Source organism: Podarcis bocagei, assembly GCF_964188305.1.
Source record: "Podarcis bocagei genome assembly, chromosome: 14".
NCBI lineage: Eukaryota > Metazoa > Chordata > Lepidosauria > Squamata > Lacertidae > Podarcis > Podarcis bocagei.
The window spans coordinates 2,304,783-2,324,248 of NC_138139.1; the positions used below are offsets into that span (position 1 = coordinate 2,304,783).

General features: G+C 43.5%; 1 protein-coding gene across 10 annotated transcripts in view; it reads right to left on the reverse strand.

Annotated features, from left to right (window-relative positions):
* Positions 1–2,165: 2,165 nt before the first annotated feature.
* The window catches only part of LRRC49 (leucine rich repeat containing 49), a 59,942-nt gene continuing 42,641 nt past the window's right edge, over positions 2,166–19,466 (reverse strand). For 7 of the 10 annotated variants that reach the window (XM_081170595.1, XM_081170594.1, XM_081170593.1 and 4 more), the window contains 5 exons: positions 18,189–18,426; positions 14,964–15,149; positions 10,690–10,799; positions 7,457–7,610; positions 2,166–2,848 (listed from right to left, as the gene is read on the reverse strand). In XM_081170595.1, coding sequence (XP_081026721.1) covers positions 2,642–2,848; positions 7,457–7,610; positions 10,690–10,799; positions 14,964–15,149; positions 18,189–18,426 — 895 coding nt within the window. In that variant the 3' untranslated portion in view covers positions 2,166–2,641. Of the gene's footprint in view, positions 2,849–2,878; positions 3,017–7,456; positions 7,611–10,689; positions 10,800–14,963; positions 15,150–18,188; positions 18,427–19,466 lie in introns of those variants that run through there. The other 3 variants (XM_081170592.1, XM_081170590.1, XM_081170591.1) reach the window with 3 other exon arrangements.

Genomic DNA, 19,466 nt, shown 5'->3' on the forward strand with positions numbered 1-19,466 from the left:
ACAACACCCTAGTGGTCCCAGGCCCTAAGGAAGTTAGATTGGCTTCAACCAGAGCCAGGGCCTTTTCAGCACTGGCCCCAACTTGGTGGAACGCTCTGTCTCATGAGACCAGGGCCCTGCAGGATCTGATCTCTTTCCGCAGGGCCTGTTGTTCCGCCTGGCCTTTGGATTGGAGCCAATTTGATTCCCTCCGCCCCCTTTTTCTTTTTTCTTTTCCTTCTCCTGCAATGAGGCTCCATTTTAATATTTTAATGTTCCATTATTTTAATGTTGTATTTTATTTTTGTTTTTAAGTTGTAATCACTCATCTTGTTTTTATTATTGCTTGTAAGCCGCTCTGAGCCCGGCCTTGGCTGGGGAGGGCGGGGTATAAATAAAAAATTATTATTATTATTATTATTATAAGTTATTGTTGGAGTGGCATACAAAAGATGAACAAGTTAAATCTGTGATGATAGATTGGGCAAGAGACGTTGGACATCACATAATGCTTGATGATTGGGAAAGACTGTGGAAGGGGTTAAGTTCACCGCATGTACTGTGTTAAAGGAAAATATAATGAAAATGATGTATAGATGGTATTTGACCCCTGTTAAATTAGCTAAGATTTATCATAACTGTGATAATTTATGTTGGAAATGTAAGGAAAAAGAAGGAACTTTTTATCACATGTGGTGGACCTGCCCCAAGGTGAAAGACTTCTGGGAAAAGATTTATAATGAATTGAAAAAAATGTTGAAATATATATTTATAAAGAAACCCGAGGCCTTTCTTCTTGGAATAATTGGTCGGGAATTGCCCAAGAAATATGTTAAATTATTTTTGTATGCCACAACTGCTGCTAGAATTTTACTAGCTAAAAAGTGGAAAACCCAAGAATTACCAACTGTGGAAGAATGGCAGATGAAGATGATGGATTTTTCGGAGCTAGCCGACCTAACTGGAAGAGTCCGTGATCAGAAGGAGGAGGAGTATCAGGAAGAATGGACAAAATTTAATGATTATTTAGCTAAATTTGTTAAGTTAAATTAATTGGAAACAGCTTGCGGGTATTAGATTGGCTTAGGATTTTTTATAAGTTAAGTGTTGAATTAATATGTTTAATTTCAAATTGAAAAGATATAAGGATGTTAAACGATTAAGTTAAGTTTATAAGAATTCTGATTTGGAAAACCGTTAAAAGGATATACACTGAAATTTAACCAAGGGGAAGCGAGGAAGTTGTTTAACAATGTTAATAAGTATAACTTTAAAAAGGTTATGATTTATGTTTGTTTATAATTTTGTGAAAATTAATTTAAAAAATTGGGGGGGGGAATACAGTGTGTTACACTCTGAAGGAGAATTATATGAAATTGATGTATCACTGGTATTTAACTTCCAGCAAATTAGCTATGATGTACAAAAAAGAGTCTAAAACGTGCTGGAAATGTAAAGAAAAAGAGGGTACTTTTTATCATGTGTGGTGGTCATGTAAGATGATAAAAGATGATAAATGATATATAATGAACTGGAAAAAATGTTGAAGATAACTTTTCCTAATAAACCAGAAGCTTTTCTTTTAGGCATTATAGGACCAGAGATCCCGAAGGACCAGACAAAACTATTTATGTATGTGCCCACGGCCAGGCGGACTCTGTTAGCCCAGCAACGGAAGGAGGGTACAACTCTGACCAAGGAAGAGTGGCAGTTAAAATTGGTGAACTACACCGAGCTGGCAAAACTTAGAGGAATAATTAGAAACCAGGAAGAGGAGGTCTTTAATAAAGAATGGGAAAAGTTTATAGTTTATTTGAAAAGCTATTGTAAACAATTACATACATTTGTAGGATTGACAGAAAACTTGTAGTAAAAATTTGAACTATGGATTGACAAAGGATTTATAAAAAATTGAGTTATGAAAGAGATGAAGAGGGGGAAATCATTACATTAAAATCCACAATGCGGGGGGGGGGGGAGAAGTCAAAAGCGATTATATGTTTACATATTTAATTCATTTGTTTATGCAAAATAGAAAATGCAAAAATAAAATCTATTTTAAAAAAATCCCTGATTTTTTTCTTAGTATTTGCAGGATCTATTAGTACCTTTTGCTACTGAATCCTTAAGCTTAGCATTGCAGGGTGCCATTGTAACCAAATGAAAGCAATTCTCTAAAGATCAAATTTGGGGTTTACAAAAAGAATAATTTATTGATTTTTCAATCCCCCCCAATCCAGTATTTCCATCCGAGAGGTTCTGCCCCAACTCAAACAACAATAGTGCCAAATCAGGAAAACGACTGAAAGGATGGGAATAAGAGAGAGTGGGACTTTTTACCTGGTAATTTGAGTGCTCTAGCAAAAAAGAACAGCAGCATCAGCAACAAAAAACAGCCTGTAAACCACAGCACAGATACCAAGTTACCTGCATATTGCTGCTTTAAGCTGGTGTATAGACACATGGGTGTATATTTGAACAAGGAAAAAGAACTCCATCTGAAAATGCAAAAGAGGGAACATTTTACGGTGAAAATGAGGCTTCTTCAATGGAATATATACACACACATACACACTGTCCTAGAATGATGGTAATTTTTACACTATTTTAGGCCTTTGTGGAAAATGTAGGGTGGCCCTGAAGGGCAGAGGAAGCCATGTCCCTACGATTTCTGACTGGCGATCCGTTGCAGGCAGAGCTTCATGTAGGAATCCTTATTGCGAATCTCAATCACTGCGTCTCTGACGAGTTCAATGAACATCTGAGGCCAGAGCTTCTGCAAGGACTCATTCTTCATATTGATGTCAGCCGCTTCCTTCACCAAGTCTTGGATGTAGGAATGGCAGAAGTCCTTCCTGTCCTTCGCTTCCTATGCAAAAGAACCATTTTCAAGGGTGAAGGTCAGGAAACAAATTCATCCAGAGCAGCTGAGCTTAATTTAAAAAATGCCAGAGACATAAGAGTGAAACGGGCTGATATGTTGGTCCTCAGTGAACAACAAGGAACACCAAAGGATCTGTTTTGAGAGCAGGTTCTGCTGGGGTAAGAGAACACAAGTGTTTTGAGCATTGCCAAGCTCCCTTTGGCAGAAGAGAAAGGAAGCTATTTTTCAACTTATAAAGCAAGCCAAGGTAGGCTAAAAACAAAAATATTCTAGTCACTTCAGACAGCAACCTGCTGTCAAAATATTTTCCACTTCAAATGAATATACAAAATGTTAGCCCAGTTCAAATGTCAATATCAAAGCAAGGTGTGGCCATTAGTGCCATGTGCTCTCCCTTGCTTGGCAAATGTTTGTTTGTTTGTTTATTGTTTGGAATATTTATAAAGCACTAAACACTACAAAATACCACAGCAGTGTACAATAAACAACATTTCTTTGTACAAAAATACAAACAAATCTATCATCAATTTACTGTTTTCTCTTTTTACTTTTCCACGAATAATAATAATAATAATAATAATAATAATAATAATTATTATTATTATTATTATTATTATTATTATTATTATTATTATTATTATTATTATTATTATTCCCTGCTCATCCGGTTGGGGGTGGCACTGGAAACAGTGAAAAATAATTGCAACAGGAGAAAAAGAATCAAACACCAAAATGCATTTTCAAAATCTGTAGTCAGGGGGACTGTGAGGCATGTACATATCAAGCTTGCATATGCCCTTCCAGACCTTATACCAACATCTCCCTCAGTCCCAATTTCCTTTTCTCTCCATGGTTTTAAGAGACAAATAGTCAAAAGCAAACTTCCCCAACAGACCTAATGTTAATATCTTGCAAAAATCAATGTGAGCAAAAGGAAATATGGAGCGCCTCTTGTATTTCATTTTGCTTAAACAATAGCAGCGAAGTCCAAAACACATGTACTCTAAAGTAAGTCCTATTGAATTCACTGAGGCTTTCTCACAGGTAAGTAGGGTAATAATAATTTAAATATTTGTACCCCACTCATCTGACTGGCTTGCCCTAGCCACTCTGGGTTGCTTCCAACACATATAAAAACATAATTCACGCAAAAGCTATAGCTGGGTATTTGGTGGGAAACCCACCCAGCAGGTATTCAAATTCAGCTACCTGGGAATCACATTCCATCATAGGCTTCTATGGTCCTCGCACGGTGCAACAGTGGTGAATGCCTGTAAGATGTCTATGCAGGCCACAATGCGTTTCTTTATAACACATATCCCCTCTGCCCTCAAGGTCTTCAACGCCAAAGTTATAGCTCAGTTGCTCTACGGAATTCCAGTCTGGATGCCAGCGTTTACCCAGCTGGTAGAACGAGTGCAGGCAGCTTTCCATTTTAAGATTTTTGCTGTCCCACGTTGTGTACCCTATGCAGCCTTGTGTCTAGAGGGAGGTCAACACAAGGTAGAGACCATAGCCTGGGCGAGATTTCTCACATGCTGGCTAAACATCTGCCTCACAACAGATAGAGATCCTCTCCCTAGTGAAGTTTTGCTAGATCCCTTTCTTTCCCCAGGGCTACAACGGTACAGCAACTATGGAATCTTTGCGATCAATGTCCCCACCATCTGCCAAGGCTACAATAAAAACTTAGGTTGTGGGACATTGAACGCCAGGAACTAACAGCAGCAGCAGAGAAAACATGCTCCCCTCTTAACTTTCAACTTTCTTGGGCACATGAAATTAACCACAATTATCTTGAATTTTTGCTTAATCCTCAAGAAAGAAGGGCATTTTAATTCAGATCCTTCAAACCTCCTATGGAGAAGGTTCTCGGAAATGGTGGAAGGAGAAGAATTTGCCCATGTGAAGACCATCAGGTGGAAACTCTTACACATATGGTTCTTAAATGTAAACTATATGTTGATCTCTGCCAGCAGTTCCAAATGGAAACCAGAGTTAGAGGTCATACATTTTCTATTATTGGGGAATAATCAGGAGCTCACCAAGTTAGTGGCTAAATATCTTTATCTGGTTTTTTGTCGTCAAAACACATTGCAGACGTCTGATCTCCCTGGAGACCTAGAGATGTAATGTTAAATTGCTTTGCCTCTTTCATTTGACAAGTGTTTTGTGTCACTGAGAAGGCAGTAATCCCGTACTGATTTGTATGGATGTTTGTATGTGATGCCAATAAAAGGTTTGATGATGATGATATAAAAACATAATAAAACATCAAACATTAAAAACTTCCCAATACAGGACTGCCGTCAGATGTCTTCTAAAGGTTATATTATTATATAGCAAGGATTGCAGGCTTTAAAAAGCAACGATGTGTGTTTCTTTTAGTGCCACAGTTGGCAGGAATGTATTTGGATGTAACTATTAACAACACTGGTGTGTATTTCTTGAAGCGGGCAGTCATTAATCATTTGGATGCAGCAACTTCTACTGTCAATACTGTTGGAAGTCTATTGTTATGAAAAAGTTTGTTAGGCAGTGTACTTTAATATTGTGCCATAGAGCACCATTTCCCATTATTATGTATTGAATTTGTATCTCTGAATTCTCTCTCTACACCCACCCACCAGTATTCCTTCTGTGTCGGGACACATTTTTTGATCAATGAGATCTAGAAAATCAAGCAATTCGGCCTCCACTGATGAGTGGGGAGGGGAGAATCTATTGTTGTGACACTGAAGCTTTCTTGTTCAATTATTCTAATCCCCTTCTATGAAGGCTTTCCACAAAGCCCTATGACAATTGGCTCTTTGGAAGCTGCCACAATGTTTAATCCAACTGATTTATAGCCCAGCTGAAAATGTGAGGTCATGACTTGCTCCTGCAAACCACATAGAACTGTTTTTAATGGGTAGTAGAAGAGAGGGAAAATCCCTCCCAGCTGCCTCGATCTGAAAATGTAACATTAACTTGCTGCCCTCAAGGGTGAGCTACCCGTCATATTTATGATGATAGTTTGCAGTTGATGACAAGCTGAACTGGCAGTTACTCTTCTTCTTACTTGTTCCCATAGGATGTTTGGTAAAATCCACAGCAGGGGTGGCCTATGTGGTGCCCTTCAGATGCTGGACTCCAACTCCCATCAGCCCTAGCAATGCACCCATGGTCAAGGATGATGGGAGTTGGAGTCCAACAACACCTAGAGGGCTCCATGTTGGATACCCCTGATCTACAGGCACATGTGGAACATTGCCTTTCCACACACATTGCCACACACACACACACACACACACACACACAAAACCGCTGCAATTTACCAGTTGCGAGATTCCTCAAGGGACTTTATTTTGCTACATAGTCTTTTCTTGAGACGTGATGGAATCATAAAGTGAAGCCTTGTTATTAGCTTGTCTTGCATACTATTTACTGCTTCAAATCCCTGTGTTACACAGCCTCACTTTTCTTGATCTTTATAAGAATTCTGTACACATGGCTCTGGGAGTGGGGAAGGGCCTCTGTTCATAATTGACCTTGGCCATAAAAAGCACTAACTGGCCTCAGCTTCAGGCCCACCTATTAATATACAAAAGGTGGTCTCATGTCCTGGCCACATGCAGGCTAGACTACTGCAGTATGTTATGAAGTGGGCTGCCTTTGAAGGCTACTCAGATCCTACAAGTGGTGAAGAAAAAGGAATGTAGACTACCGTGCCCTCTTTTGGTGGTGGGTTGTTTTTTTAGAGGAGTTTTTACATAATGTTTTAATCTGTCTTCTATCTTCTACTACTTTTTTGCCTATATCCAGGCAATTCTAAACACAATTGCCTGGATATACGTGCTGTTGCACCCAATGGGATTTAGGACATGTGTAAGACCATACTGTTAGCCACTCAGAGGTCTCCCCTAAACAACACACATTTCTCAATGACAAACGAATTAACTGTTCCCCACCAAGGGCCCCTAAGTGCTGCAGTTGGAAAGCAGTTGGGAGTGTCTGGAGGGGCACTAAGCCTGCTGGAAATCTAGAAGGCTACCAAGGCACTTGGTGGAGTAGGTAGTAGAAGATACCATACCTTTCTCATACACTTTGGCTGCCCCCCCCCCAATCCCACACCACCAACTGATTGAACGGTGAATTTTAAACCTGGGAACTCTCTTTGCTGAAAGGTGGTCAATAAAAATAAATACATCTGTATTTGCTCATTCCCAACTGCACATCTGCACCAAATATATAACAGCAGCTTTCTGCCCGTGAAAACCTAACCTGTTTATATTCATTTTACAGCAGAACAAAGAAGGAGAAAGAGAAGGTCTTTGGGTATATCCAGCCTGTGCTGAATATCTCCATTTACAACAAACGTGCATATGCCAGCTTTATGAATATTTTTAATAGTGCTACTGCTAGGTTGCAGAGCAGGAGGTATTGGTTATGTTCCAGTTAAATCTTGAAATAAACTGTTTCACTAGATAGAAGTCAACTGTGCTGTTTGAAGCAGAAGAAAATATATCATAAACCCATTAAAAAGTAAATGAGCTACTGTAACAAAAACAGTTGGGAATTTTTTTAGTGTCTGCTCCACCTGGAACTCCTTACCTCCAGCTTTTCTGTCTGGGAATCTCTCGTGGTGTAATTCAGCGCCAGCCGACTGGCATTCTCTCCTCCCAGCTTTCGGCGATCATTGCCATCCTCACTGGCAGTCCCCAATTTCTTCCCCTTTGCTTCCAAAAGATAACACAATTGTTTCTTCCTAAGGACAGGCAAGGCAGAAGGGAGAGAGATTTACAGAGCTAAAATATTGTAGCTTGGCCATTGCCTGAGTAACCTTTCATTTGTGCTTGCCCATTCAAATTCATGGGTTCCTGGTTACAGAATATCTTGCGGCCCGATTCATGCAAGGTATTCCTCTGTTATCTCAGAACTGCAGCCCCTCGATAGATGTGTTTGACAGATACAGTGGTACCTCTGGTTGCGAATGGGATCCGTTCCGGAGGCCCGTTCGCATGTGCAAGCAACGAAATCCAGAAGTAACGGGTACTTCCAGGTTGCCACGGGACACAACCTGACAGAACGTAACATGAAGCAAACGTAACATGAGGTATGACTGTACTGTAAATGAGTCTCAGAGAGAGAGAGAGAGAAGTAGGGGTGGGGTTTGGGAAATCTAAACACATTGGTGATGGACCAAAATGAAAACTGAAAAAAGGAGTAGTGAAACTAAACATTTTCTTTATTTAATTTTATATGAATGTTTCTATCTTGCCCTTCTGGTTCCCATGCCATCACGCAGGGCAACCGACAACATTTTAAAATAAAAATACATTAACATATATATTAAAATACAAAGAATAAAAACAACACAAATATAAAAAACATAACAAATCCATTTAAAGAAACATCAGATATCAGCCAGCAAAAAATGTCCAGAGAGGAAGCCATCCATTTAACAGGGCAAGGTTTTCCACAATACTGATGCATCCACTATCAAGGCCCTATCTCGAGTCATCATCAACCATGTCTCCACCCGAAGTGGGACCCAAAGAAAGACCCTTCCTAGTGATCTTAGGGAGCTGGAAGAATAGCAGGGGAGGAGGCCGTCTCTTAGGAACTTTGGGTTCCACCCATTATTGATGACAACACACTGTAAACCCCCAGACCTCAGTGGTTCCACCAAGACAGGTGAGCCTAATTGAAGTTATGAAGCTGCTTTATCTTAACATTAGGATAATAATGCTCTATGAGCACAGCTTTGGAACTTTTGTGTTAAGTGGTTTATTAGATCTTCTAAATAAATAAAGGGAGGGTGGCTGTTTTTAATTCTGCCTTTCTACAGGAGTCATCTGTCAGGGAAGAGTTAAGAGTTAGAAGTTCCCAGTTTCCCAGATGGAGAAAGCTTTCCCCAAGGGGGGTGGAGAGCAGTGAAGCTAATAGAAGAGAGCAACAGGAACAACAGGGAGGGACAGGATGTTCCCAGGAAAAGCAAGGGTTCAGTTCTAGCTCAGAGTCGGAGGAGGGGAGATGCAAACCAGCTCTAGCGGGAAAGCGAAAGGAGCGGCGCCTTCGCCATTTTGAGAGTGGCTGGTCACGGAATAAAATAAGTGAAATAAGTGACTCTGAGGAATAATAGTTAAAGATAAGAACCTAAAAGCAGGAAAGTTGGGGAAAGAACAGTTTGTACTACCTGTGAAAGGGATATCTAAAGGTAAAGGGACCCCTGACCGTTAGGTCCAGTCGCAGACGACTCTGGGGTTGTGGCGCTCATCTCGCTTTAATGGCAGAGCGAGCCAGTGTACAGCTTCTGAGTCATGTGGCCAACACGACTAAGCTGCTTCTGGCGAACCAGTGAAGCATGGAAACGCCGTTTACCTTCCCGCCAGAGCGGTACCTATTTATCTACTTACACTTTGACGTGCTTTTGAACTGCTAGGTTGGCAGGAGCTGGGACTGAGCAACGGGAGCTCATCCCGTTGCAGGGATTTGAACCGCCGACCTTCTGATCGGCAAGCCCTAGGCTCTGTGGTTTAACCCACAGCGCCACCTGCATCCCAGGAACATAATCTGCCATCATTATGGGAAGATATTGCCACCTTGTGGTTGTAGGCAAAATCTGGAACTGAAGTCTCCAGGGAAAAGGAATGAAGAAGTCTCCACTGAAGCAGCACAATGATGGCAGACACATGCGCACTAGATTTCCATGCAAAATTAAAAAGGAAGTGGAAATTGCTGGTTTGTGTATTTGTCTGTGATCAGGAATGAAAATCATTCAAGCAGATACGAGAGTTATTCATTTATGTTGTGGGCGGGGGCTTTAAGTCCACAAACAATGCATAATTAATTAATTATGTTCACATTGTTTGACGTTTCCTTTACACTGTAATGAATGTAAGTTACATACATTAACTAGCATACTGTGAGAAAAATAACGTAGTATTTGGCAGAAACCATCTGCAGCAGAATGGAAACAGCCATTTCTGATGAATCTCTACTTGAAAGTCAACATACCAGAACAGCAGAGTTAAAGAAGGAGTAAGCACAACCTTACAGATAGCACAATTCTGAACAATTGCACCAAAACAGGATGGTCTTCATGGCAGTCAAGGGGAGATGTACCTCTCTAAGGAGGACCTTCCGTTTTGTGGGTATCACAAAAGAAGGTGGTTCTCTGCCAGGACCCTATTTGTTGTGCATCAGGGGACTTGAAGGATGATCTCTAGGGTGGAATGGCGTTCTCATGCAGGCTCATGAGGGGGGAGGCAAACTAAACAAAATCAGTCCGCCTGTCCCACTACTGTACTGTCTATTCCAAATGTCTTCAGAGATGCTCTCGTAGCCCTCCTTCAGGCAGGGGTGAAGGAAGGCTAACCGGCCCCCGGTGCTGGGTGTCAGGGGGTGGGGCAAGCCGTCCGGCGACCATGCATGTGCACCATACGTATGGCGCATGCACAGCGTCGCTACATGAGCCAACGGGCGCTACATGAGCCAACGGAGCTGCAAAGCCGCACGCAGCCAATGGCTAGCGGGTAGGCTTGTCTTTGCACGCCGCTTTGCAGCTCCCCCCTTTCCCCAGCTCGCTGTAGGCTTGGGAGTCGCGGGGGGGGGCCAGAATGTCAGCCCCGTCAGGATGGCACCCAGAGTGCGCTGCACCCGCCTTGCTCCGCCTCTGCCTCCAGGGACATCCGCAGGAGGCTTCTTTTTGTGCATACAAAGAAGCTGCCCCTCTGTTAAATTGAATGGGGAAGCACAATCCCGGGGGAGCTCTATGTGTATGCAACCAATCATAGCCTTGGCATACAAAGCAAAATGACTCTCATGTGTGTATTTATATTTACCTGCAATCTCCGAGGAATGAAAGCAGGCGGCAGTAGGGTACATCTGAAGATGCTACATATGCTAAGACACCAAAGAGATTTTCGGCCATGACCATGTCATTCTGGGTAACCTGCAGAAGGGGAAAGATGGAGGGGTCAAAGTGGCACCATCTGGGCCATGGTAATACACAATGGGCCACAGACCTCACTGCTCTGGTTGAATTCAAACATATTTTACACAGGCATCCATTTGGTGAGGTTTGGACAGCTGAAGGGCTTGTGTTAACTTACATGTTTAATTTAAGATTCATGTACTGATAGTCACTCTATCCACAATATGAACTGAGTGAGGTCTACTCTTATTATTAGAAATCTCTGTTTATTGTTATTAATGTCTTTTTTCCTTCCTCTTCTTTTCATTTTAATTCATTTTTTTCTTTTCTTGTTAAATTTTCAAACAAAGCAATTAATAAAAAGACACCAAGTGATCTCCACTTCAAAGTGCTCTCCATTTCACCAGAAAGGTTTTGCACAAGTTTCAAAAAATGACTGGGTTTGGCAGTCATGGTTTCTGGTAGCCAATGAAGGTCAGCACCTCAGCACCTGCAAAGGCAAGCAAGCATGTCCCTTCTGTACCCACAGCTGAGAGTGCAGTTTTGCAAGAGGGGAGCAGCTGGTCACCTTTGTGTGTGCCTGTTCCCCCACCTTCCCTCCAGCCCATAACAAGAGCCTAACATCCTGGTGCCATTTTGACAGAGGCCTCCTTGTATTGCTGGTGGCCTTTTCTCCTATAGTAGATTGCGTTGGTTAGAGAATTTTACTGCAGAATTTTACTCCAAAATTAAAATGAAAGGTTGCCACTGGATACTGTATTTGTGGGCTCCCTGGTTTAATAACTCAGTAAAATGTCTCCCACTTGTATAGATGCATTGCAGGGGGTGGGGCTAGTTGACCCTAGCCCCCCCCCAACTCCACAATTCTATGATTTGAAAACTGCTTTCTTTTGCATGGCCTGTGCCCATTCTTACTTAGCATTAACGAGTGTGCTGCAGCATGCACAAGTACTTTGCAAGCTTCCTCCTTTCACTTTCACAACCGCCATTGCATACAGGGCATAATTACCTCCATTTTACAGACAAAGAACTAAAACTGACTATCATTTTGCCTGACGCCGCACAGCAAGACTGCAACCAAACTGGCAATTAGTGCAAATAACAATACATAGTGTTTCAAAGCATATCACACAATCATTCTTACAACAACCGTAAGAGTAGAATTTTTATCACCTCCAGATAGAGTGGCTGGGACTTGGGCCTGATTCTATGAGCTCACTGCATTACTCATAGATCCACCTATGGAGCATCCTTCCCCAAAATAAATAAATATAATAATAATGATAATAATAATAATAATAATAATAATAATAATAATAATAATAATAATAATAATAATAATAATAAATTGTTGCTGTTGCTGTTAATTTATTTATACCCAGCCCCTCTGGCTAGGTTTCCCCAGCCACTCTGGGAGGCTTCCAACAAAGGATTAAAAATACATTAAAACATCAGTCATTAAAAACTTCCCTAAACAGGGCTGCGTTGAGATGTCCTCTAAACGTCAAGATGGTTGTTTATTGCCTTGGCATCTGATGGGAGGGCGTTCCACAGGGCGGGCACCACTACCGAGAAGGCCCTTTGCCTGGTTCCCTGTAAGCTCACTTCTCGCAGGGAGGGAACCGCCAGAAGGCCCTCGGTGCTGAACCTCAGTGTCCGGGTAGAACGATGAGGGTGGAGACGCTCCTTCATATGGTGCCATAGCCTTTATAATATCTTTCAAAAGCACGTTACCTACACACTCTCTCTGCAGAGCCATTATTCTCCCCCCTCATATTGCAGACTTAGCTGCAGGGATCCTCCAGCTCACATACCGTATTTTTCGCACCATAGGACGCACTTTTTCCCTCCTAAAAAGCATGGGAAAATGTGTGTGCGTCCTACGGAACGAATGCAGGGGGGAGGCAGGCGGGAAAAGCCCCCAAGAGCCGCACACAAGCTCCATGCGCTCTTGTGGGCTTTTCCACAGGAGGGAGAAGGGACTGACTGGCGGCATCAGTCCCTTCTCCCACCTCCCAGAAAAGCCAGGAGAAGCCGCAATCTCTTTAAAGGGGTTGTGCGGCTTCTGCGGGCTTTTGGGAGAGGTGAGGGAATCCCCCCACCTCCCAGAAAAGCCAGGAGAAGCCGCGATCTCTTTAAAGGGGTTGCACGGCTTCTGCAGGCTTTTGGGAGAGGTGAGGGAATCCCCCCACCTCCCAGTAAAGCCAGGAAAGCCCTGTGCAACCCCTCCGCCAAGGAGAGGCTGCACAGGGCTAAAGGGGAAAACAAACAGCGAGCAGAATCCATCCAGCTCGCTGCCTTGGCTTGATCCATAGCTGCGCGCAACCCCTCCGCCAAGGAGAGGCTGCACAAGGCTAAAGGGGAAGCCAAAACAGTGAGTGGGATCCATCCCGCTCGCTGCCTTCGCTTGTTCCATAGCTGCACGCAACCCCTCCGGCAAGGAGAGGCTGCACGGGGCTATGGATTCTTTAGCCCCACGCAGCCTCTCCCAGGAGGGAGAGGCTGCACGGGGCTAAAGGGGAAGCCAAAACAGCGAGCAGAATCCATCCCGCTCGCTGCCTTGCCTTGATCCATAGCTGCGCGCAACCCCTCCGCCAAGGAGAGGCTGCACGGGGCTATGGATTCTTTAGCCCCACGCAGCCTCTCCCAGGAGGGAGAGGCTGCACGGGGCTAAAGGGGAAGCCAAAACAGCGAGCAGAATCCTTCCCGCTCGCTGCCTTGGCTTGATCCATAGCTGCGCGCAACCCCTCCGCCAAGGAGAGGCTGCACGGGGCTAAAGGGGAAGCCAAAACAGTGAGTGGGATCCATCCCGCTCGCTGCCCTGGCTTGTTCCATAGCTGCACGCAACCCCTCCAGCAGGGAGAGGTTGTGTGCAGCCTGTACGCTGCTCTTTGGGGCTGCGGGGGGGGGGGAGAGATTTTTTTTCTTGAATTCCCCCCCCCCTAAAAACTGGGTGCGCCCTATGGTCCGGTGCGCCCTATGGTGCGAAAAATACGGTATTTTCTTCTCCCTCCTCCAATATGGCTGCAAGGAAGAGAGTGGAAGCTTCCACTTCCATTTTAGATTCACTACAATTTAACCCAACTGCATTTATCCATTGCATGGTTAATCTTAAGTCTGAATTGCTGAAACAAGCCAGCTCCATAAGCCAAGGCTTAACACTGGCTTGTTTCCACAGAACAGGGGTAGGGAACCTGGCTGGCTATCCGTATGCTGCTGGGCTACAAAGCAGCCCATCCTCTGGCCCTGCTGCTGACCAGGCTGGACAGTGTGAAGGGTAGATGGAGTCCAACAACTAAGACAGACTGAAAAGGCAGGCATTCATTTTGCTTGATAGTACAAGATGGCTCTACAATGTTCTCATAAATATAAGTTATGCTTAGCTAAGAAAAATGTCCAAACTGAGGTATTAGAAATTTCATGGCATGTTCTGCTTTATAAGGTCCTGAGTTACTATAGGGTAACTATTCCCTGGCTTTCTTTCTCCTCCCTCTGGGAGGTTTCAGTTGAGTTTAGTGATCCCCCCCCCCCACTCCATGGTTAATGCATGCCAGAAAAGAATTGGAAAGTAAATCTTCCCATTTGTACTCCTAGGTATATATTTCATTAGTTATCTAATATAAGCCCAGTTTGTAACAAATTATAAACAATGGTTTCCAATTATCAGTTAATTTAAGGCTTTCCTGTATGACCAATATAACCAATTAAACATACTGAACTTAACAAAAGATAAAATAGTTTTGCAAAACAAAAACAAAAAAAAAATTGCAGCACAGATCCTAATTTATTTATTTTTTGCTTCCTGACCTCCGGATTTCTTGCTTAGCTTCTACAATGACTTCATTTTTTTCTTTTTTTGCTGTTGGAATGACAGCTGGCTCAACAGACAGATCTGTCGCCTTGTGGAACACCAGAAATATGGCTCAGATAAACAACCAATTCATGTAAGCAATGCAAAAGAGGCAGGAAAAACTCTTGCACGTCCTCTGTAACTGGGGCTCCTTGGAGATGAGACAGCCCTGTTGTGGGACTCCTGCAATCATACTGAGATTGTTTTACACTGTGAATAGACCTCTCACACAAGCAATTTCTCTTGCAGAAGTGAGTCAGTGATAAGACCAACTGAACCAGCTCTAAGGTGTCTGAATGCCCCCCCCCCTTGAAAATGCTGCCTATTCTTACCTCCATTCCATTTATTTTTTGCAGGTTGAAATGGCCCAGTCTAAACATCACGTAATACTTCCACAGGGTGAAGGTGACAACTGGATTTCCTTGAGCATCAACTGTTAGCTGCTCAAGGCGGCGAAGTTGGGCTAAGGCATTGAACTGTTTCAACACAGCAAGGTTGTTCTCCTTAAATTTCAGGTGCTGTAAAGAAACAAGCAAAACAAGAAGGCAGGCAGCATTAGACATTTAGTGGAAGATACAATGATTGCAAGGGGCTGGGTGGCCATTTTGAGAAATATCAGACAGCACCAGATTGGCTGTGCTAGTCAAAGGTCTCTACTCGCTTTGACATTAGGCCTTTGCACTGAGACCCAGCACAACGTACCTAATAGGGCAATAGCCAAGACCAGCCAACCATTAGCCAGATGCTGAGGGATGTGGAGCAGACATAGCCGGGTACCACACATCCTGACCTGTGCACCAGCCTGCTGCCGTCAAGTGCAATGGGGGATGCTCTCCCATTGCCAGTGGCGAAGATTTACCGTATTTTTCGCTCCATAGGGCGCACCTGACCATAGGGCGCACCTAGTATTTAGAGGAGGAAAATACGGAAAAAAATATTCTGAATCAAATGTTGCACTAAACTATTTAAAGGAGCAAAGCGGGCGGCTCCTGTCCGCTTTGCTGCTTTAAACTGAGCCTCAGAGGAGGGTAGGAAGGGGAACCATGGCTTATCTAAGTCCAGTTAATAATGCTGAGCCTGACTTATGGCCATCAAGATTAGCCTGGCCGTCTCAGTGGAAATCTGGGGAGGCTGGGGTGGACTTTCAGTGGTCAAAGTGTGGTTGTGTCTTCCTGCCCGGCATCTATTTCCTGCCCTCTTTCCCCCCTGTACCCCCGCACCCTGCTTCGAGGGAAGGAAGCGGAGCCATGGATCCTCTGCTCGCAACTGCAGTGGATTCCCTCCACTTTGAAGCAGGAAAGTGGGAGAGGAGCTGCTTACACGAGTGTAAGCTGCTCCCCTCCCACATTGCCGCTTCAAAGGGAGCCCGGGAGGAGGGAATCCGCTGCAGCTTCCCCCACTTCCCGCAGAAGCCGCGCGCTCTTTAAAGAGGCTGCGCGGCTTCTCCTGGCTTTTCTGGGAGGTGGGGGATTCCCCCACCTCGTAGAAAAGCCTGCAGGAGCCGCACAGCCTTTAAAGAGGGCGCCGCTCTTGGGGGCTTTTCCCCCAGGAGGGAGAAGGGACTGATGCGGCCAGTCAGTCCCTTCTCCCTCCTGGAGAAAAGCCCGCAAGAGCGCACAAAGCTTGTGTGCGGCTCTTGAGGGCTTTTCCCGCCTGCCTCCCCCCTGCATTCGCTCCATAGGACGCACACACATTTTCCCTTGCTTTTTAGGAGGGAAAAAGTGCGTCCTATGGTGCGAAAAATACGGTAACTGCCAGCCAAGGCAGCTTCTGTATAAGGAGTGGATATGTCATCTCATCCTTTGCCTCAGACAGCAAATCATCTTGAGCCGGACCTGGCAATAAACCAAGGTCCTGGGACTCTTGCAGGGAGTATTCATGAGCTGGACAGGACCTTTATTAGACCCTGGAATCACTCAGCACATGCTGACACCCACATCCAAGCAGGGAGCCCACTAAACAGCCTCTGCCCAGTATACCTGAAGGAGCATCTCCACCCCCATTGCTCAGTCCGGACACTGAGGTCCAGCTCCAAGGGCCTTCTGGCGGTTGCCTCACTGTGAGAAGTGAAGCTACAGGGAACCAGGCAGAGGACCTTCTCGGTAGTGGTGCCCGCCCTGTAGAATGCCCTCCCGTCAAGGAAAGAAACAACTATCTGACTTTTAGAAGACATCTGAAGGCAGCCGTTTAGGGAAGTTTTTAATGTTTGATGTTTTGTTGCATTATTATTATTATTATTATTATTATTATTATTATTATTCTGTTGGGATCTGCCCAGAGTGGCTGGGAAAACCCAGCCAGATGGACGGGGGAACAAATATATTATTATTATTATTATTAATTATTATTATTATTACTACTACTACTGCTCACCCCTGGACCTCCTCCTCTTCTTTGCTGTTCACCTGCTCTCTCCAAGCACACATGTACAAATACGAGCAAGGAGGTAGAGCTTCCTCTACTCGCCTTGTCTCTCTCTTCTAGGCATGCAAAAGGAGCAGTGGTGGTACAGACTAGATGGCTAGAAGGCTACAATGGCTTGTTTCTGGATATTTCCATGCTTGATTGCCCAAGTTAGCGCGCAAACTTCTACTTAAACACACATGACTATGTGTGGGTGTAGTCCGGGTGCCAATTTATCTATGCAGTGATGTAATCTGCTCTTCACTTAATTATTTTCTATGGCTGAGAAGAGCAAACTTCAGTCATTCCATCATAGCAGTCATCAGCAATTGCCAAATTCTGCTTTTACAAGTTTGCCCAATCTTGAGCACAACTACTTGCCACATAATGTCTCAGGAGGCCACCTGAGAACATTCACACATTTTCTGCTACAATGTGAATGTCTGTCATCCATGGGTTGTATGGTAAATTATCTGCTGCATGTGGTATGCCACACAAATAAGAGAGACAGACAAGCTAAGTCAAATGACATCCACAAAAGGTAGAAGGTAAAACTGGTTGGCTGTGGGTTCAGGACAAGAAAAAGAAAAGTACTTCTTGCCTTGCCACAAGACGTGGCACCGGTCATAAATCAGAAAGTTTTAAAGGGGAATTATACTACTTCATGGAGAAGGAGATCTGTTCATCACTGTTAGCCATGATGGCTAAACAGAATTTATCTCTTTATCCCACCTCCAAGGAGCTCTCAGTAGTGTACAGGGTGCTCCCTCCCTCACAGCAAGCCTGTCAGGCTGAGAGAATGTGACTGGCCAAAGTCACCAAGTGAGCCTCATGGCCATGGGTCTCCTCAGCCTGAGTCAAATGGTCAAACTACTAAACCCTGGTTCCGCATTCCACAATTAGAGGCAGTGTGCTACTAAATATCAGATACTGGGGAGTACTGAAGGCAGAGTGTTATTGCCCTCATGTTCTGCTTGTGGGCTTTTCCAGAGGCATCTTGATGTCCACTGTGGGAAACAGAAGGCTGAACTAAATGGAGTCTTGGCCTGATCCAGAAGGGCATCTTGTAGGTTCTTTTCTTGAACCAAATTAGACATTTGGACATCCTGCCTCTTGTCCCAGATTGCTAAAAGATCAAGAAGAAAACTTCTTACTAGAGAATTGGGAAATCTGATCCTCAGTTTTGGCAACACTGGAACAATTTCATCAAAGTCTATGAAATTAAAGGAGATTGTGGTGATGCTCCCAGCCGTCTGTACACTCCAATTTCGATCAAGGGATTCCAGAGCTCCAGAGCCATATAGGTACACGGTGTCACCTTCTATCTCTACCAAGTGTGAATCGAGGACAGGCAGCCCTTGCGTGCCTTTGTTCAAAAGTGAATCAAGAGACCTGCAAGGAGAAATAAAACAGTCTTTTAAAGGCAAGCCCTACCGATTGAGGCAGTGGAAGACACGAGTGCCTGGCGTGCTCTGGTCCATGGGGTCACGAAGAGTCGGACACGACTAAATAACTAAACTACAATGATGTATATACAGAAATAATGCATTGAAATGAACTCACTTGCAGGATTTGAGTAAAACACTTACAATGGACAAATATAAATAGAAAACACAAATATGAGGTAAAAATGTTAAGAATAGATTAAGAATACTATTTTAATTTTAGTATATAAGGTATATAAAATTATAAGCAGAACAAACAAATATGTTATAAACCAGAAAGGGAAGCTGGGGGAAGTCTTGGGGGGGGCAGGTGTGAATTGAAATTGTAAAAAGCAATTTGAATTTTTGAATATGTTAAAACTTGTTGAAAAATCATAATAAAAATATTATTTTTTAAAAAATGGATTGGAATCCAGCCCCGAAACCAGTAGGGGGTGGTTTCAGGAAGATGGGAAAGGGGGAGTCATTGTTCATCCTCACCACCACTCCTGTGAACTCACCCCCAAACCGTGAACAGCAATCCAAGTGTCCTGTTCTAGGCTGGATGGAACCCTATGCAGAAACACTTCTGTTAATAGCTGGGGATGCACTTCAACGCTTGGTTGTATGCATCTACTTGGGGGTATAATACGGATATATCTTACATGGCTTTTGAGAGAATATATATGAAATACTTCCAACAGTAATATGCTTCACAGATGTTGTATTAGGAATAGTCTTATTAAGCTTGCTCACTACCCAGTTCTGAAGTTCTTGCTTATTTAACATAAAACATTTTTATCTAATTTTCCCTGTCAAATATTTGGGAGTATCGTAATGTACAATATGTCTAAGCACTTACTGGAAGAATCCAACCTTTGTGCCAACATTAAAAAAAAATTGGCATCAACATCAATTGGGCATATTTATAGAAATCTAAAGGAATCTAGGCACTACTCAGAGAATGTTCATTGTGCATTAAGTTTACTTTCCTTGTACTGGCTCAGT